Here is a 21,948-nt window from a genome sequence, read left to right on the forward strand (position 1 = left end):
GAGATTGGTCACAGACATCACCACCACAAATATCCTCAATCAAGTGTTTAAAACAAAATATGAAACCAATCTTGACTCTTGAATGTCAGCAACTCAGCAAGCTACGAGTCGCTAAGAGCTCAAACAAACTTCTTCCAGTCAGACTACTTTTATATAAAACAGACTACTTTTATATAAAACAGTCTTCTCGTATTTTGACTCTGTTTTATGTAAGAACTGAGTTGATTCACCATATCGTGGTCTGATTTTGTGTGTTTGTGGTACGGAGTAGGCCTATAAGCCATATATGATTCCTCATTGCATAAACTTCAAAAATCGAGCAAAATAAACAAGGTCATTCAGAAAATCAATTCAGCAGCCAGGACTGAGTGTAGACGAACAATTCATTTTCTAGAAAGTAGCTAAGTGCAAGGATTGACATGAGATACTAAAATCATAACAGATTCCCATCCATCTATGATATATAACATAAACGAGTAGTCCAAGCCAACACTCCTTGGGTCACTTGACTTTCTCTACAGTAAGATCATAACTCCAATCCATCAACAAAGTAAAACACAAGTGACCCAAGCTGACATACATGAGGTCGCTTGATTATACCTTCAGTATAATTTAATTGAGACAATCACTTCACTTACAATACAATAACTTTAAAAAGCCTCAACATGCTGCAACAGCCATAACAGAATCATAACAAGGTATAACTTTGTTCTTAGTTTTGGTTCCATAACAAAGTATGGTGTAAAAGTACAGTGCATGAGACAGTCAAGATAGATATTGGTCTTTGTTTGGTTCATAGGTGACACAAAAGATTGAACAATAATCGCAGATGTGTACACGGTTTCTCAAGCATCAAGATGCTTCGAGGGATTTTCGGATTTCAATGACATGATTATGTAATTTTAGCCCAAGAAACGGGTAGAGTACAAGAAAGCTTACATATGAGGTCAACTTATTTGTCTCTCAGCACGATGTAACTGGGTCCATTTGTTTTCTGTATTTTAGATATTCTCTTCAGAATATCGGCGAAAGCCGTCTTATCCTGCAACATTGAATCTTCAGAGTTAAAACCAAGAACACCTTTGGGAAAAGACTTTTAGCATGCATATTAAAAATAGAGCTGCCAGGAAGACAAACCCTGGTCAGGGATGTTCCCAACAACCCTCCTATTGAACCACATGTACAAACAAATAAAAATAATAATTTTTTCCATGAAAGAAATATCCCTGTTAAAAGACAAGCATGCCCTTATTTTCTTACATATGGCAATAATAGGAATGATTAGGATAACTGTGACCTGAGTATGTCTTGATATCATTTTCCTAGTAAAAAAGGGCATCTTTTCAAAAAAAAACAAAAAACAAACTACCATATATGAATTCTCAAAATCAAAGAAAAGCATAGTTGTTGTTGGAGAAGAACCAAAATGAGAGAATAGAATGAGTTAGGGTCTCTCCCCTTCACTCAAGTATATATATAAGATGGGAAAGAGGAAAAGAATACTATGCCCTTATGGCATACATACATAGAAACACACATAGATATCCAACACCCCCCCTCAAGCTGGAATGTATATATTACACATTCCTAGCTTGTTACAAATATCAATAAATTTAGCTTTGCTCAATGGTTTGGTGAAGGTGTCCGCTAGTTGGTCGGCCGATCGAGTGAAAATAGTGCGTAAGACGCCTTGCTGGATCCTGTGTCTAATGAAGTGGCAGTCCACCTCAATATGCTTGGTGCGCTTATGAAACGCAGGATTGTTCGCAATATAGCTAGCCGCCTTGTTGTCACAATACAACTCTACAGGAGAAGATGGAGGAAACCCAATCTCAGATAGTAGAGCACGTAGCCAAATGAGCTCACTACAAGTGTGAGACATAGCCCTGTATTCTGCTTCAGCACTTGACTTAGATACAATATTTTGTTTCTTGCTACGCCATGACACAATGTTTCCCCCAACAAAGGTGCAATATCCAGTAGTGGATCGTCTGTCAGTCGGAGAGCCAGCCCAAACAGCATCACAAAAGGCCTCTATCTTCTTGTGACTATGTTTCTTCAAAAGTAGCCCTTCCCTGGAGCACTTTTCAAGTAACGAAAGATATGCACTACAGCTGCCCAGTGAGAGGTACGAGGGTCACTCATGAATTGGCTGACGACTCCTACAGCATAGGAAATATCAGGACAAGTGACAGTAAGATATATGAGCTTTCCAACAAGTCTCCTATATCTGTCAGGATCCTCTAATAAGTCTCCCTCTTCTGGAATGAGCTTTTTATTTGGTTCCATGGGAGTACTAGCAGGTTTGATCCCCAAGGATCTGGTCTCATCCAGAAGGTCCAACACATATTTTCGCTGAGATAGGGAAACATTTGTACCAGAGTACAATACCACAATCCCTAAGAAGTATTTAAGGCGACCAAGATCCTTCGTAGAGAACTGCTTCTGAAGAAAACTCTTCAATAGTTGAATGCCACAAGAGTCACTCCCTGTAATGATAATGTCATCTACATAGACTATGAGAATGACATATCCAGCATCAGATTTGAGGTTAAAGATAGAGTGGTCCACCTCACATTGCTTCATACCATATCCTATGAGAGAATCACTAACTTGCCAAACCAAGCACGAAGGGATTGTTTGAAGCCATAAAGGGACTTGTGAAGATGGCAGACAGAGGTGGTCAACTCCCCCTGAGCAACATACCCTGGAGGTTGCTCCATATACACCTCCTCAACCAAAGTCCCATGGACAAAAGCATTTTTGACATCAAGTTGGTGAAGAGGCCACCCATAGTTGACTGCCAATGAGATAAGGACATGCACAGAGGGTATTTTCGCAACAGGGGAAAACGTGTCAGTGTAATCAATCCCATAAGTCTGAGTGTATCCTTTAGCAACCAAGCGCACTTTGAGGCGCTCAACTGTGCCGTCAGGAAGATATTTGATGGCATAGATCCATCGGCATCCAACTGGGTGAACTCCAGGAGGAGGGGGAACAAGAGCCCAAGCCTGATTCGCCTGAAGGACGCTCATCTTATCGTCCATAGCAGCCCGCCAGCCAGGGTGTGCCAGTGCTTCCTGCAAAGACTTAGGCAAGGAGACAGAAGACAACGAAGCTACAAAGCCACGAAATGAATGTGAGAAACAGTCATAAGAGACAAAAGACGATAGAGGGTGAGTAGTAGTACGTGAGTGTGTACGAGATGCAATGGGAGAATCTAGTGAAGGGCCAGAAGGCGGCAATACCTGTGAAGTAGGTGCTGTGATCTCTAGTTGGGACGAGATTGGCGCAGGCAGAGCTGGAGACAGCTGAGGACGGGATCTGCACTGGTAGATCCTAACGGGGCCGGGAACCTGCGGAGGAGGAGGTGGAGAAAGATGGACAGCAGGTGGGAGGCGGCAATGGAGGAGGTAGAAGAAGAAGGAGAAAGAGAGAGGGGGCAACCAGGGGGCGCGCAGGGGGGCAAGAGGAAGAAGAAGGGGCAGTAGTGGGGTGCGGGGGGGGCAACCAGGGGGGCAACCAGGGGGCGCGCAGTGGGATGCAGGGGGGCAACCAGGGGGGGCGAGACGAGGAAGGAGAAGGAAAAGAAGAAGAAGAAGAAGAAGAAGAAGAAAAAAAAGATAGAAGAGGGAAGAAGAATGAGAAATGAGTTTAGATCATAGGGTTGGGTGGAGAGAGTGGAGAAGAAGAAGAAGGAGAAAAATCTCCAATTTGGTCCTTAGGGCACAAAAACCCTAAGGCTTTGATACCATGTTGGAGAAGAACCATAATGAGAGAATAGAATGAGTTAGGGTCTCTCCCCTTCACTCGAGTATATATATAAGATGGAAAAGAGGAAAAGACTACCATGCCCTCATGGCATACATACATAGAAACACACATAAATATCCAACAGTTGTTAATATCAAATAGAGCTCATATGAAGAAACTAGGTTGGACCACTCTGGCACCAGAAATATCTCAAACGCAGTCCATCTGGCTGCCCCTAGGTTTCTAAAGGATTCTGATATCATGCTTAGAAGACTAGAAGACTCATCTTTACAAGACTTCTGTTTAGATTCTTCATTCATTGGTATTTTTTCTCCATCTTTCACAAAAGAATGGGTTTTTATTTCCCATATGAATTGCATCCTAATTATATCTCCATGGTCTCCCGAGCAATATGCCGCACGCAACTATTGGAATTACATCAAATAAGACTCCCTCTTTATAGTTGGGTTCACTTGAAAACTAAACGAAGCAACGAGTAGTAACAAAAGCCTCCCCTCCCTTCACAAACTATAGTATCTTGTACGGTTGATGGTGTTTTTGGAATTTACCCACCATCGCCCTTGAAACCATGATTCCAGTGGATCCTTAATCTATGATAAAAGGCTACTAATATTGGCGCTACCATGTTTTGATAATTACACAAACTCATCTTGTATTTCATTATTTAAACAGTTGTCAAAGGCCATTACATTTCCCAAAAAGCTCTCAGCAGCCAATTAAAAAAGAAAAGACAAGCTGAATTTGTGCAATTATCAAAACATGGTAGTGCCAATATCAGTAGCCTGATAAAGTATGGAACTTTCCTCCTGAGGTACACCTTGTTCAAAAGATATTAGATTCAGGTCTTATGCTCGAACAAATAAATTCTCATCAAAATTTTGTCCTTGGTCTTAATCATCAATCTTAAACTCAACCTTACATCCCAAAGCCCCGTATTGATGAGAGTTGGTGTGACGTCAGTGTGTTCTGCATCATTCAAGTCCCCATCAACATCATCTTTATCCTCCAATTTCCCTCAAAGTGGTGAATCAAAAACTGACGTGAGCCAATCAAGCATTTGCAACACCCTTAGAATTTGTTCCAACTAATCAATCCTTTTATAATGAGAAATTGCCTAATGGGGTGACGTCACGAATCCCCGAACGATATCCAAGATCGAACTAACTCTAATGCCAATTTGATGCAAGTAAACTACTATGAATCCATCAAAGGTATAAAGTTCGACAGAAGAAATACTACAGTGGATTACAGTGCGAATTTGATGCTGAAGATATACTGCTTGGGCTGGGAAATCACTTTGAGCAGATATCTCTGAAACTCCTTCCGGCGAGAAATCTTCCAACGAGAAATCTTAGTACATTCAATCTTTCTTTCTTTTTTGAATTGTAAATTCTTACATTCAATCTTCTGGAAAGAAACCTCTTCTTCCGGCAAGATTTCCTTCTCTTTTTCTTCTTTGTAAGCCATCCAGAAACCTTATTTGGTAAGAAACCCTATTTGGCGAGATTTCCTTCCCTTCTTCGTAAGCCATCTGATGCTTCTGTTTTGCTGTCATTTTTGAACCCCAGCCCTAAATTCCCCCCTCAAAACCCTAAACACCCCAAAAGCCTTTTCTTCACAAAATCCTCTCCACCGTGATAAGAGACCATAAACAGCCCAAACATCTTTTCTTCTCAAAACCCCTTTTATTCTCTCTCTCTCTCTCTCTCAAACCTTTTTCCTAATATATATATATATATATATATATATATATATATATATATATATGAGGAAATGGTTTCTGCGCTCGAGCACAGAGAAACTTATCTGCGCTCGAGCACAGAAACAGGGTGGGGCCACATTTTGGTTGGGATCCAAAGCATTCATTTGATGGGCCCTTTCATGGGTAGGGTGTCCACCAAAAATCAGCTCCATTGGATCACCTTAGGGTGTCCATTTGTGGGGCCAAAAATGGACAGATTTGTGTGTGTGTCCACAAATCTGTCCATTTTTGGCCCCACAAATGGACACCCATTGGTGATCCAATGGAGCTGATTTTTGGTAGGCCCCCCATCCATGATGGGGCCTTCTAAATGAATGCTTTGGATCACCCCCCCCCCCCCCCCCCCCCGCTAATGGCCCCACCCCCCTGTTTCTATGCTCGAGCGCAGATAAGCTTATCTGCGCTCGAGCGCAGAAACCCTTCTCTCTCTCTCTCTCTCTCTCTCTCTCTCTCTCTCTCTCTCTCTGGGAAGGAAGTGGCAGATTGAACAAATGTAAATCTGCTTAAACCGGTCTTATTGGAAGGATTAAGAGCACTGACTGGAGGATGGAGGAAATATGGGCTTGGGCTCAATGGTTTTCGAAGCTCCCTCATTTGCCAGAAACATTCAAGCTTTAGTCACAATGAAATTTTGTTTGGAGTTGGCGGAGAATTCGGGGAAGATCTGAATCTCACGGCTGTATAAGCCAGTCATCGTTGTGAAGCCTACCCATTTGAGCATGGTGGAAAACATGTCATGGAAAATGATACTCTGGAACCCGTGGTGCTGGATAATCCGCCTGGTGAGATTGCTCTGTAAGACCCTAAAAAGAATTCGGTTTCATGGAAAAAGAATACTCCATCACCGTTGGATGAGTTGGAATTCCAATCGGGCGGTCCATCCTTATCTAAGTATTCCCAGTGGGTAAGGGAGAAAGTAAGAAAAGAAAAAGCCCCTGCAGTCGATTACATGGACAGGATGCGTGAGGATGATTGGACCGTTCATTCAAAATTTTCAATTCCGCGGGATCAGGTGGAATCTTCAAAACGGTACGCTGGAAGAAAAGTGGTATAACATGTGGCCATATGGAAGATGATGCGTCCGAACCAACTTATGTCTGTTGTTTAAATAGACGGCAACTTTCTCTCTCCTGATCGTATTAAAAGATTGCGTAAATTGAAGTTCTCTACTTACAGCCGTCGGTTACAAAATGTAGATAATGCAAAGAGTGTTAATCGAAGACGGTTTGGGCGCTAAACTCCTTAAGCAGGCGGATTTGATCTCAACGGACAAGATTAATCCGGATAAAAATCCGGATTACAAGCTAATCCATGAGGTCCTCTGGCATAGAGCGGTTAACGATGCCATCTATGTAAAAGGTCGTAAATCTTTTGCTAGTGCTATACGGAAAGATCCCTCTATATCTCCACCATCTTATACCAGGAAGGAGGGAGGAGGTAATCCAGGAATTTCTCTCTTAAATGGAAGAAGACATGTACAAATCCAATGGCTATTGATGGAGATGATGGGCAGACAGTAAATAAGATTCACGATGGAATACGATTTATGGAAGGGGGAATCAAACCGAAATACCAAAGGAAATCACTCATATCCGTCTTTTGTACATTTCTCATTATATATAAATACATCAGTGAGGGGGAGACTCCCTAACTCACAATTTCTTTCTCTCATTCTCTTCCTCAACATGGTATTAGAGCCCTTGGGTTTTGATTCCCTAGGGACCTCCATAGCAGCCCCTCACCCTCCCTTTTTTTTCTCCCTACTCCTCTAATCCTAACCCTAACCCTAACCCTAACCAAACATCCCCGCCCCCCACCCTCTTCCTTTCCCTTCCCTTCTCCTCCTCTTCCTCCCACTGCCCCTCTTCCCTTTCCCCTAACTCCTCCACTCTCTGCTACAGTAACCTGCCTCCCCTCCCCGCTACAATAACCCGCTACAGTACCGCTAAAGTACCCTAAAAAAACCATTTCTATACCCTAGAAATTTGCTCCCGCGGCCTCACTTTCTCTGTCTTTCTTCTCCTAATGGCTTAAATCTCATTTACCTACTTTCGTCTTCTTTTTGCGGCTCCGATCTTATATCCCTAGATCTGTGTGTCTTCATCATGTCAGCAAGGGTTTCTTTCATGCCCTATTTATCATTTGTCTCTCTTCGGAGCCGCGATCTCCATTATTGATTTCTCTGCTCTCCGCCTCGGCATCGTTTCTTCTCGTCAGTTGATTATCTCTTTGATTATTTACTCATGGATAGCCCCGTTATTGAGGATCCCTCTCTCGGACGGCCCCTGTGGGTACTGTTCCTACGGCTCGCTCATCCTCCTCCTCTTGTAACCCTCTGTCTTCTTCAATGGATGGTTCTTTTCCTCCCATGACCACAGTCAGGCTTGATGGTTCCAATTACCTGAATTGGAAAGTGGGTGTGGAGACCTATATCATTGCTAAGGGAAAGATTTCTATTCTTCGTCGTGACACCCCTCCTTTTAGTGATCCCACTTCTGATAAGTGGAAGCAGGATGATGCCCTTATCCGTACTCTCCTCTGGCAGAGTATGTCCCCTGAGATTTCCGGGACCATGATACACCTTCCCACTGCTCGCGAGATTTGGGATCATACTGCTACTACCTTCTCCGGGAAAGGCAACCTCTCTCGAATATGTTCCACATATTCTCAGTGGATGAACCTTCGCCGCAGAGACACTCCTCTCTCGACCTACTACAGTCAGTTTGTTTCCCATTGCCAGCAGTTAGATGTTCTTAACTTCTTATGCCACTTACCACTGATTTGACTACGATCGCGCAGCAGCGTGATCAAATATGTGTCGTTCAATTTCTCGAGACTTTGGGTCCTGAGTACATGCATCTCCGTCAGCAGATATTTGGATCTGGCACGATGCCCACTCTTCAGGAGGTTTACTTGCGTGCCCAGTAGTGTACTCTTCTTGGTGACTATGTGTCAGCTCCTTCGGTTGATATTACTGCCACTGCTGGCGTAGGTGATCGTGCTACTCGGGGTAGAGGCACCTTTGGTCGTGGCCGTGACTCTGGCCGTGGTGGTCGTGGTGGCCGACTGCGTCCATATTGCTTGCATTGTCGTCGTGAGGGACAGTATATGGAGACTTGCTATGTTTTGCACCCTGAGCTTCATCCTTCCTCTGAGGCTCATTTTGGCCGCTCCGCACACCTCGCTGCACCAGATTCTTCTGAGCCCTCTTCTGCTTCTGTTCCGTCCAGCACTAGGCCTCAGGCTGATGGTGTTTTTATGTCTCGTGCTGACTATTATGAGTTACAACGTCAGGTCTACCAGCCATCCTCTGACTGCGACTTTTGCTCAGCCAGGTAGCTCCCCTGCATCTCTTCTTACTAGCTCCAACTTCTGGATCATTGATTTTGGAGCCTCCAATCATATGACAGGTACTTCTTCCACACTTTGTTCCTTTCGTCCACTTTACATAGCTCCAGCGACGCATATCAGTGGCACTGCTGCCTTGGACATCCCAGCCTTGATCATTAACAACGGACCTCTATAGTTTCTTCTTCTGTTAGCCCCTTTACGTGCGAGGCCTGTGAAATTGAGAAACATCAGAGGGTGTCCTTCCCGTCTAGGCCTGTTAGTCCGGCCTCGCACCTTTTTTATTTACTGCATTCCGATGTATGGGGTCCCGTGGGGACTACCTCTATTTTTTGACATCGTTATTTTGTCAGTTTTATTGATGATCATTCACGTATGTGTCGGCTTTATTTACTGAAAGATCGCTCATAAGTATTCTCTGTTTTTCGTTCTTTTCATTCAGAAATTACTAACCAATTTAATTGCACTCTCAAATGCCTTCATACTGATTATGCAAGGGAATATTTCTCAAAGTCCAATGGTTTTGAGGAATTTCTTTCCACTCATGGTATACTATATCAATCTTCTTGTGCTCACACATCTCAACAGAATGGTGTCGTTGAACGGAAAATGCGATCATTATTGGATGGAACTCGCACTCTTCTCTTCCAATTTAATTGCACCCTTTAGGTATATAAGAATCTGAATTACTGCATTCCAGTGTGAGGTGTGTGGGGAGCTCATGTACTGACTAACCGCCCCTACAGCATAAGATATATCTGGAAGAGTGACTGTAAGGTATATGAGCTTACCCCTATACCTGCCAGGGTCTGCCAACGGATCTCCTTCCTCTGGAATTAGCTTTACATTGGGATCCATAGGTGCAGATATAGATTTTACTCCAAGGTTTCTTGTTTCTTCCAGTAAGTCCAACACATACTTCCTCTGTGATAGAGATATCCCATGAGAGGAATATGCCACATCTATCCCAAGAAAGTATCTGAGGTGGCCCAAGTCCTTTTTAGCAAATTCTTTTTGTAAGAAAGTCTTCAACCTCTGTATTCCCCCTGAGTTGCTACCTGTAATGATGACGTCGTCAACATACACAATCAACAGAATGCACCCTGCAAAAGACTGATGACTGAACACTGAATGGTCTACTACACACTGTCTAAGTCCAAAGCGCATAACGGCCTCACTGAATCTCCCAAACCATGCTCGTGGAGATTGTTTCAAGCCATAAAGTGATTTCTTAAGGCGGCAAACAGAGGAGGACATCTCTCCCTGAGCAGCATACCCTGGAGGCTGCTCCATATAAACTTCCTCATTGAGGTCGCCATGTAAGAAAGCATTCTTGGCATCTAACTGATGTAGTGTCCAACCATTATTAACTGCCATGGAGAATATAACTCGCACTGAAGGAATCTTCGCAACTGGGGAGAACGTCTCATGGTAGTCAACCCCAAAGGTTTGAGTATAACCCTTAACAACCAGACGGGCCTTCAACCTTTCAACTGTCCCATCAGGTAAATACTTGATGGAGAACACCCAACGACAGCCTACCGGTCGAACACCAGGAGGAAGAGGAACAAGATCCCACATCTGGTTTGAATGGAGTGCACCCATTTCTAGATTCATAACAGCGCGCCAGCCTGGATGTTAGAGAGCCTCCTTTAATGATTGTGGTAACACAACAGAAGACAAGGACGACACAAAGGCTTGGAAAGTAATAGTCAGACGATCATAAGAAACGAAGTGAGAAATAGGATGTGCTGTAGAATGAGAACGAGTGCGAGATGCAATAGGAGAGTCGGAAGTAATGACAGAAGAGGGTAAAGAAGATACCTGAGTAGGCAAGTCAGGGACCTCGACAGATGAAGGCGATGGTTCGAGTGAAGGAGGTGGAGGTTCATCTTTTTGCAGACGCCGCCGATAGTGTTTGGTAACAGGTGATGGAGCCACTTGTATGGAAGACGATGGTGGCGGAACATCCAGAATAGGAGGCTGGGAGTGTATTTGAACCAAGTCAGGAAGTAAAGGAAGAGATAATGGTGCCTCAGGTTCCAAGGGGCTGGAAATAGGGGCAAATGAAGGACTAAAGAATGCCTCAGACTCAAATAAAGTAACATCAGCTGACACAAACCATCGAAGTAGTCGAGGACTATAACAACGGTAGCCTTTTTTAGTTCTAGAGTAACCAAGAAAGACACGTCGTTCTGACCTAGAATCGAGTTTGTCCAGACCAGGACCTAGATGATGGACGAAGCAGACACACCCACAGACCCGAGGGGTGAGAGGGAACGGATCCTGCTGAGGGTATAATACCTGAAAGGGAGAGGATCCACGAAGGACAGAAGATGGAAGGCGATTCGCAAGGAAACATGAGTTAAGACCGCCTCCCTTCAAAATGACTTAGGAACTCAAATATGAAACATGATAGTGCGAGTAACTTCAAGTAAATACCGTAATTTCCTTTCAACTACACCATTCTGCTGTGACGTGGAGGCACAGGAGGATTGGTGAAGAATCCCATTAGATGAAAGATAATCCTGAAACCCATTCGTGACCGAGAAAAATTCCCGAGCATTATCAGTACGAAGACATTTAATATTGCAATTAAACTGATTCTTTATTTCAACATTGAAATTTTGAAAAGCAGTGAAGACCTGAGAGCGATCTTTCAAAAAATACACTCATGTCAGACGCGAATAGTCATCAATAAAAACTATAAAATACCTAAATCCATTATTTGGCACGACCCTAGAGGGTCCCCATACATCTGAATGAACTAAAAGAAAAGGACTATCAACTCGACTAACGACTCAGGAAGGAAAGGACACCCGGCGGTGCTTTCCCAGTTCACAAGACTCGCACTGGAACGAAGAGACAGAAGCAGGAACAAAGGAAGTCTACTGAAGCCGCTTAAGAGAAGGGTGAACAAGCCGGCAGTGCCACTAATAGGCGTCAACAGAGCTATGCAAAACAATAGGAGAAGGGCTGCAGTCAAGGCGATAAAGTCCATCCACCTCGCGTCCCGATCCAATCATCTTCCCAGTCGAAAGATCCTGAAACAGGCAATAAGAGGGATAAAATGACATGGAGCACTGAAGATTTTTCGTTAATTTACTGACAGAAAGTAAACTAAACAGAGATTTAGGGACACACAGAGAGGGGGGGCTGGAGAGGGGGAACGAGGGGAGGGGGGGCTGGAGAGGGGGGACTAGAGGGGAGAGTGCTGGAGGGGTACGACGAGGGGGGGAGGTTGGAGGAGGAGGGCCGTTAGGGGGGTTGGGTTAGGGTTAGGGAGAGAGATAGAGGTGAGGGAGAGAGATTAGGGTTAGGGTTAGGGTTTGGGGATGGAGAAGATGGAGGCTGAAGGTAATCCCTAGGGATCAAAAACCCTAGGGCTTTGATACCATGTTAAGAGAAAGATTAAGAGAAGGGAAAAGTGAGTTAGAGAGAATGACTCTCCCTCACTAAAGTATTTATATAAGTAGAGGATGTACAATGACGATAATACCCTAATGCAATATACTTATTCTAACAAAGTAAATAAGGGAGTATCCCCCCCCCCCCCCATTCAGATCTATTAAAAATAGTTTCAAGACCCAAATCTAAAAGCATAAAAAGTCGAACTTTCTAGTTCTAGTACAAAATTCGAAAAAAATGGGTAGGGACAAAATCTTAACTTCCACAACTTCCAAACAATGGGGTATTTTTCTAATTTTAAAAATTCTTGAATTCAATAATGTCCAAACATTATTAGATCCCAAAAGTCTGGTAAAAAAATCTCATAATTTATCTCTAAAAAAATTTCATCTTGCCAGGCAGTAGTCAACACACTAAAGATTTTCCTTTAAGTAAATGTTGGATCTTTTACATATTTTGTTCATTTAATTGTTTCTTATATTTTTCTAACCATTTCTGTTTTTTTGGATTTTTTTCATATTTTTAACTATTAAAAATTATTTCCTTCGTCGTAGCGAAATGAAAAGTTTCGAACGAAACGCCGAATGAAACGGACGAAACACCGAAACGTTACGTTTCGGTCGCCAAAACAAAATGAAATTTATAACTTAGGTGTGCACTTTTGGTTAGTCGGCCATAAGGAAGCATATCCAGACAGTGGACTTTCTTAAGAAAATGAAGATGATCATTATTGACCATTGCGCACTTTGTTTTGAATCGGGAGAAACTGCGGATCATCTAGTCATTCATTGTAAAGTGGTTAGGAAGATTTGGTGTAAAGTGGCCAGAAGATTCGGTATTATGTGGGTCTTTCCTTCTAATCTCAAGCATCCTTTGCTAGAATGGGCACGAGCGCCTTGGAAAGGCAAAGGTAGAGTCCTATGGAAGGCATGTTTTCTTGCAATTATATGCGTTATTTGGAAGGAAAGAAATACATGGGTTTTTAAAGGGACGGCCAAAACTACGCAACATCTTTATATGAAGGTGATAGCCTTGATGATTTCTTGGGTTAAAGCTCTTCCTAGTTTTCAATTCATTTTATCATACTTGGGAAAGGTAGAGGGAAGTTTGTAATAGTACGAACATCAAACAAAAAGATTGTTCAAAGTTGGAATCCCCCCTGCCCTGGTTATGTGAAATTAAACTTTGATGGCTCTAGTTTGGGGAATCCAGCCGGCTGGCGTAGGGGGTGTCCTAAGAAATGATAAAGGTGAGGTTGTGTGGGCTTATGCAGGCCCCCAGGTATAGCGGACGCTACGAAAGCAGAGGTCAAAGCAATGCACCAAGGCATAAGACTCTTGCATAGGGATGGCCTTAATAAAGTTTTCGTGGAAGGGGACTCATTGAATGTTATTCGTTGGCTCAGTGAGACCAAAAAACACCCTCAGAGATTTGATCGTCTTTTCGACGAGATGCTTGATTGGAAGAGAGACCATGTAGTTGTGTTTCATCATGTGCGTCTATCAGCAAACGAGATGGTGGATGGCTTGGCGAGACTTGGTGTTTCTAAGGAGTCTTTAGCTCTCTTTGACTCACATCCCCCTTAAGTTGTTTTTTTATTCTATGTGTTTTCCTATTTTTCTTATCCCTTGTATTGACCTTCTCGGTCCTCTTTGCTTTTAATGAAATCGGACTATCATTTTCACAAAAAAAAGGTGGGGGGAGAAAGGGCTTGCTTTAAGCTAAGCTAATGATTGGTGGGTTAAAAAGTTTCAAAACGAAGATAGCTTTTTGGAATATCAGGGGATTGGGTACTAATAGTAAGAAAATGATGTTAAAGATTTAAATCAAAGTAGGGGACTGGATTTAGTTGTCATTATTGAATCTAAGGTGACGGGGGAGAGTCTCCCATTACTGACGTATGGGGTAGACAAAACAGGCAATGGGCTTCAAAAGATGTGAGGGGGTCAGCCGGAGGGATAATTGTAATATGGAAGTAGAATTACCTCATCACGGAGAAATTGCTGTCAAAGAGTATTCTATTTCTATTCTTTTTCTTTCCAGAACCTGGAATTGTCGTTGGAAACTGACGATGGTGTATGGGCCAGTTAGAGCAAGAGAGCAAAATGCTCTTTGGGCTGAACTAAAGGAGATAAGGGAGAAATAGAACGGACCTGGGATCTTGGGTGGAGACATCAAAACTATCAGATTTCCTCATGAGAAGAGCAGAGCTAGTAGGATAACTACAAGTATGAGAAATCTGTCCAATCTTATTCAAGATTGTGAACTAAATGATATGCCTCTGGAGGGTGCAAAATTTACATGGTCAAATAATCAGGATAACTTGGTTCTAAGCAGATTCGATTGGATTCTTATGTCTAAGGACTGGGAGGAAACATTTCCTCTCATTTGTCAGAGAGTTCTTCCGTGCTCTATTTCTGATCACAGCCCGATTCTCTTAAAATTGAAGGATTTTATAGTGGAATGAGACCCTTCAAATTTGATCTCGCTCTATGTGAAACTCAGGGCTTCGAGGGAAAGATCAAAAAATGGTGGAATGAAAGTCACGAGGTTGGATGGAATAGTTTTACTTTCTGCAAGAAATTAATAACGATTACGAAGAAAATCAAGGAATGGCAAAAGAGGGAGAAAGAAAGGAAGAAATCTAGAAAAGAAGAGTTATTGTTGGCACCAAGTCACTTGGATAGGAAGGAAGAATTGGCACCCCTTGTGGAGGAAGATAGATTGGAAAGATTGGAATTGAAAGCAGAATATGAAGAGATATTAAGGACAGAGGAAATTAGTTGGCGGTAAAAGTCTAGAGCCATATGACTTAAAGAAGGTGATAAAAACTCCAAATGTGTCTCGATCTAGAGCCAGGGAAAACCGTGAAGGTCGCCGGTGGCAGTGAAAGGCCGTGGAGTGCCAGACTTGGAGCCGTGGATGGCTAGAGGGGAGGAATGGCCGGAGCTAGGCTCAAGAAGGCCGGATTTAATGGTGAAATGACCAGATCTAGTTAGGGATGATGGAGAAAGTGGGTGGGGGAGTCGTTGGAGGCTGTGGAAGGGGCCGATGTAAGAAAAAGGGTGTTCTGATTCAGGGGAAAAGGAGGAGGTTGGATATGGAGGTGAGGGAGGTTGTGGATAGCGGCAATGAACCTTGTAGGGTTAAGGTTTGAAGGAGGAGGTGGGGAGTTTTAGGGTTGTTAGGGTCAGGATTGATTGAGGAAGGAGGTGGGGAGTATTATAGTCTTTAGGGTTAGGGCTTGGAGTATACTTTTGGATGGGATGATTTTTGGGTTATTGGAAGTAGGTTTTGGAGCGGATGGTGGAAGGATTTGATATACTTTTAATGGGGAGCCGTCGGTGTTGGGTGGTGGTTTGAGGTGGAGGCCACCGGAGATTGGATGATGATGTTGGGTGGTTGGCTATCATGCACGGTTAGGGGCGCACAATAGCTCTGGGCCTTCGAGCGGGATATTTGAAAATCGAATTTGCAGCGGATTGTAGTGGAGAAATCGGTGTGACGTGGCAGGTCACGATCTTGACTTGGGGGGTCCCACAAATATGGCACTTTTTGTTGGATTCAATTCATTTGAAGCTATTGGGTAATGTAAGGGGTAATGGGTTTTTCTTTTGGGCCAAGGAGAATGCTCCTGGGCAATTCATACTATGTAAATCTAGTGGGACTACCGGTCCCATTGTAATTTTGCTGGTATGAATATATTTGTCAATTTTTAAAAAAAAAACTCCAAATTCTTTCATAGAATGGCTAATGCTAAAAGGAAGATTAATGCAATCAATTGCATCATGGATAGTGAGACTTTGGTAGAAGACAAGGATTGTATCAAAGAACTTATGATCCGCTTATTTTCCTAACCATATTCAAAAGAATATGAATGGGGGCCAAAGCTTGAAGGGCTTAATTTCAACAATGATTTCTACCGAACAAATGGAGGCTTTGGAAAGGAGCACTTCAGAAGAAGTTGAAAGTGCATAACAATCCATGAAGAAAGATAAGGCACCGGGACCCGATGGTTTCCCTATGGCATTCTACTAAAGGTATTGGGGTATCATTAAGAACGATGTGATGGCTTTCTTCCATAAATTCCATGAAAGAGGTAAGATAAACAAAGAGGCTAATATTACGTTCATCACTATCATTACCAAGAAAGATGGTGCCATTGAGCTTAAAGATTTCAGACCTACTAGCCTAGTACATAGCTTGTATAAACTATTAGCTAAAGTACTGGCATGAAGATTCAAAGGAATTATGGCAAACATCATTTCTAAATTCCAAGGGGCTTTTGTTAATGATCGGCAAATTATGGATGGGATACTCATTGCTACTGAAGTTCTAGACACATTGAAGCAGGAAGGGGGTAAAGGTATCACAGTCAAAATTGATCTGGAGAAAGCATATGATCATGTGGATTGGAAGGTTCTAGAGTTCACCCAAGAAAAGATGGGTTTGGCTCTAAATGGAGAAGATGGGTGTCAATGTGTATCTCATCATCGCCATTTTCTATTCTCTTTAATGGCTCTCCTATTGGATCCTTTGGAAGTTCCCGGGGTTTGAGGCAGCGTGATCCTTTATCTCCATATTTATTCATCATGGTTGTGGAAGCTATAAGCCTACTCGTATCTAAAGCAGAGAACAGGAGGTCTCCATGTGTCTCTCACCTTCAATTTGCTGATGATACTTTAATCTTCATTGAGGAAGGTGGACCAGACCTTACGAATCCTAAGAGGGTTTTTAGGTGGTTTGAGACTACATCTGGCCTAAAGATAAATTTCTCCAAAAGTGCAATTGCCGGTATAAATTTTGAACCACAAACGGTGAAGAAACATTTGAGTTGTAGGGAGGAAACTCTACCTATAACCTATCTTGGTCTCCCTTTAGGCTATGGTATCCCCAATGCCATCCAATGGGATCCAGTTGTGAAAAGAATTGAGAGAAAGTTGGCTACTTGGAAGAATAAAAACCTCTTGGTTGGCAGAAGAATCACCCTAATCAAGGCAGCTTTATCACATGTCGGTATATTTTATGTGTCTCTATAAAGTATCGGTTAAAGTGGCAATGAGAATTGAAAAGTTGCAAAGGAAGCAAAATGAGCAGAAGACTAACACATCTAATGAATTGGAAGATACGCAAATTGAAGACGCTTAGGGGTTTTGGGAATGGAAAAAGCCATCTTCGAAATGAAGCCCTGCTTAGCAAATGGTTATGGAGATTTGGTATTGAAAAGGAGGCATTCCGGCACAACAACATTGGTGATAAATATGGGCGAGGGTGGGGGGGATTGGGATGTTAGGAATCTAGTTATAGGCAACGGTTCAGGTGAAGTCCATTTGTAAGTGTCCAATTTGACCCTCTTGTTAGATTTGGTGTGGGGGTGGGGGATGAAGTACGTTTTTTGGTGGATCTTTGGGCTGGAGAATCCTGCTTGTGCCATGCATTCCCGAATATATTTCCTCTAGGAAATAATATTGAGTCTAGAATTAGTGATTATTTGGTGAGGAGTGAGATTATTGGGAAAGGTTTTGGGGATATTAGACTTAGAAGAAATCCCAAAGATGAGGAAATTGATAGTTTCGCTTCCTTGCTCTCCTAAATTCTTGTTATTGCTCCCCCTTTGAGTCTAAACGTAGAGTGTGGACCCCCGACACCTAAGGTGCTTTCTCTGTTAAATCTTTTTTCTACAGGTTGAATGATGGACTTACGGAAACCTCAAGCCGAGCAAGAATATGGAAATCCTTGGCACCCGCAAGGGTTGTGGATTTTGCATGGACTGTTGTTCATAGAAGCACAAACACATGTGATCACATCAAGAAAAGAAAATTCTAAGTAGCAAGTTGCTGTGTGTTAGAGGTATCCTATCTTCCATGGTAGAGAAGAGAAGATGAAGGGAGAGAGAAGAGATAATCTCCTCCCACACGATTAATAATATTTATATAAGAGAGAATAGGGTCGACCCCAACTAGTTTGGGACAAAGGCTTAGTTGAGTTGAGTACATAAGAGAGAATAGGGTTACATATGAATTGACCAGAATGACTCCACACTTGGTGGAGTCCAATACACCCTCTCAACACTCCCCCTCAAGCTGGAGTGTAGATATCATACATCCCCAGCTTGTTACACAAGTCACTCAATCTCGTTCTACTTAAGGGTTTCGTAAACATATCTGCTACCTGATCATTGGATCTAGTAAACACCCTGCGAATCTCCCCTTTTTTTAATTCTATGATGAATAAAGAGGCAGTCCACCTCTATGTGTTTAGTCCTCTCATGGAAGACTGGATTCTATGCTATATGAATGGCAGACTTGTTATCACAGTGGAGTGAAGCAGGAGATGAGCAGGGAAGCCCAATCTCTGACATAAACGACCTCAACCAGATCAACTCACACCCTGCATAGGCCATTGCCCTATACTCTGCCTCTGCACTTCATCTAGATGCAGCACAATGTTTCTTACTCTTCCAAGACACTAAATTGCCTCCAACAAAGGTACAGTAGCCAGTAGTCGATCTCTTATCTGCAGGACATCATGCCCGGTCTGCATCTGAATATCCCTCGATCCTCATATGCTTGTTTTTCCTGAAGATCAATCCTTTACTAGGAGCTTTCTTTGGGTATCTTACAATCTGAGTGACTGCTGACTAGTATGATGTCTGTGGTGTACTCATGAACTGGCTACACCAACGGCATAGGATATGTCGGGAAGCGTGGCAGTGAGATAGATCAACTTCCCAACTAAACGTCTGTATCTACCCGGGTCCTCCAGAAGTTCCCCTTCATCAAGAGAAAGCTTAACGTTGGGATCCATAGGCGTCTCAGCCAGCTTAGCACCCGGTAGACCTGTCTCCTCCAGTATATCCACGCATATTTTCTTTGTGACAGAGACAGCCCTTCACATGTGTAGGCTACCTATATCCCTAAGAAGTATCTGAGGCGACCAAGGTCCTTGGTGTTGAACTCTTTCTGAAGGACATCCTTCAGCCTCTGTATACCTGCACTATCACTCCCAGTAATAATGATGTCATCAAAGTAGACAACCAGAAGACCCGACCATCCTTAGACTGAGAGCTAAATACGGAATGGCCCGAGTCATGCCAAACCTCACAACTGCTTCATGGAATCTCCCAAACCAGGCACGGGGAGATTGCTTAAGGCCATACAACGCCATGTTCAACTTTCAGACAGCATTCTTCATCTCCCCCTGACCAACATACCCAGGAGGTTGCTCCATATAAACCTCCTCCTGCACATCACAATGCAGGAATGCATTTTTTGACATTTAACTGATAGAGTGTCCATGACATATTAACAGCAAGGGAGATAAGAACACTGACTGGCGGGATTTTTGAAACAAGAGAGAACGTGTATGTGTAATCAATTCCATAGGTTTGTATGTATATTTTTGCTACCAATCTCGCCTTCAGTCTCTCCACTGTATCATCTAGTAAATATTTCACTGTGAACACCGACTTACAACCCACTACCTGAGCCCCATGAGGAAGGGAAACCAACTGCCATGTATGATTAGTCTGCAAAGCCCTCATCTCAAGATCCATAGCTGCTCTCCAACCAGGATGTGTTAAAGCCTCTGCTACTGAACAAGGTATAGAGACAAGGGAAACAGATGACAAAAAGGAACTAAAAGTAGACTACATGCGAGCATAAGAAACCACGTTAGAAATAGAGTGCAGTGTAGAACGAGAACGCGTACGAGATGACACAAGAGCATCATCAGGCATAGTCAATGGAACAATTACCTCGAGAGCAGCAGGTGGATCAATAGGCTGTGGAGCCAGTGGTTCACATGATGGGCCGTCTGCACATGTGGGTAATGCAGCCTGTCGAGGACGATAGGAATAAGTTTTCAGCTCGGGCAATGAAGAGGATACAGGAGGAACAAGAGTAGGTAGCGGAAGTGGAAGTACAAATAAGGATGATGTAGAAGACGTCGTAAAGTAGGGTGTGTCCTCGAAAAAAGTGACATCGGCAGTGGCATAAACACGATGAAGTTGTGGACTATAGTACCTATAGCCTTTCTGAGTACAAGAATAGCCAATGAAGACACACTTGATGGCATGTGGAGCAAGCTTATCGAGGCTAGGTGCTAGGTTATGAACGAAATATGTACAACCAAACACTCTAGTAAGCAAAGGAAAGGGATTCCCTGACGGATGTAAAATGGAAAATGGTGACCTATTTTGGAGAACAGAGGGTACACGGTTCGCCAGAAAACATGAAGTAAGAATAGCGTCAGCCCAGTATGTCTTTAGAACATGCGTCTGGAATAAGAGAGTGCGCATCATATCAACCAAATATCTAAGCTTTCTCTCGGCAACACCATTTTGCTAAGAAGTATGGGCACAGGATGACTGATGTAAAATCCCATGACTGGAGAGAAACTGCTGAAATCCACTAGAAGCAAAAAAATATTCACGTGCATTATCTATTTGCAAACATTTTATGGAACAAGAATACTGTGTAGAAATCTCAGCATAAAAGGAACAAAACACATTAAAAACTTCTGAACGATCTTCTATTACATATAACCAAGTCAATCGTGAATAATCGCCCACAAATACAATAAAGTAACGATGTCTAAATAACGAAGAAGTTCTGCAAAGATCCCAAATATCAGAATGAACAAGCTCAAACGGACTAGACACATAACTGACTGACCTAGATGGAAAGGAAACACGACGGTGTTTTCCATACTGACAAGACTCACACTGAAAAGAACTAATAGGGCTAGACACAATGAAGGAATGCTGAAGGCGATCCGCTGGAGGATGACCAGGGCGACAGTGCCACATGAATGAATCAACAGAAGCACGCAAGGCCGAGAATGAAGGTGCACTGTCAAAGTAGTAGAGGCCTCTTGCATCATGTCCTGAACCAATCCTCCTCCCAGTCGCAAGATCCTGAAAGACACAATAGGATGGAAAAAATGTTACAGAACATCGTAGATGGCGAGTAATTTGACTAACTGAAAGTAAACTGCAAGGAAAACTGGGAAGACATAGTATAGAGGAAAGAGAGAAATAGGGTCCAAGTGATGTGTCCCCTGTACCAGAAATAGGACACATCATTCCATTTGCCAGGGTGATAGTAAGTACTAGCAAAATGAGGTGCAAAGAAACTAAGAAGGCTGTTGTGACCCATCACTTGATGAGGCGCCAAAAGCAATAAGCCAAGAGCCGGAACGACTGAGAGAGCAGGATGGGGCGCTACCTTCCTTAGTAACAGTGGCAATAACTGGTTGTCCCTGATCCTGTGAGCCTAAAAGGGCCTCATATGCAATGCGTGAAATAACGGGCATGTCCGAAGGAGTAGGCTGCGAATGGAAGTCATTAGAGATAGGAGTCACTCCAGAAACATGATGAGCAGCACGTGAGGGTCGCAGCTCTGGATGTAAATCATAGCAAAAGTCTACAGTATGACCCTCATAGCCACAATGTGTACAATATCGTGATCCACGGCCGCCAAATCCACGGCCTCCCGCTTAATCTCTACCACCACGTCCACGACGGCCACGACCACAGCCACCACGTGTACCATGACCTGAACCAGTATGCACTGCAAGAGCGAAATGCTCGATTGAGGAATCATAAGGAACATCTATCCTCATAGCACGCTGACCACAAGAGAATGTCTCTATGA

General features: G+C 43.1%; 1 protein-coding gene across 2 annotated transcripts in view; it reads right to left on the reverse strand.

The window, feature by feature from the left end:
* Positions 1 to 428: 428 nt before the first annotated feature.
* RAP74 (transcription initiation factor IIF subunit alpha RAP74) overlaps positions 429 to 21,948 on the reverse strand; it is a 61,914-nt gene continuing 40,394 nt past the window's right edge. For both annotated transcript variants that reach the window (XM_077365171.1, XM_077365164.1), the window contains exon 9: positions 429 to 1,042. In XM_077365171.1, coding sequence (XP_077221286.1) covers positions 953 to 1,042 — 90 coding nt within the window. In that variant the 3' untranslated portion in view covers positions 429 to 952. The remainder of the gene's footprint in view (positions 1,043 to 21,948) is intronic.

Source organism: Tasmannia lanceolata, unplaced genomic scaffold, assembly GCF_043159265.1.
Source record: "Tasmannia lanceolata isolate RefF3 unplaced genomic scaffold, GAP_Taslan_0.1 ptg000003l, whole genome shotgun sequence".
Taxonomy (NCBI): domain Eukaryota; kingdom Viridiplantae; phylum Streptophyta; class Magnoliopsida; order Canellales; family Winteraceae; genus Tasmannia; species Tasmannia lanceolata.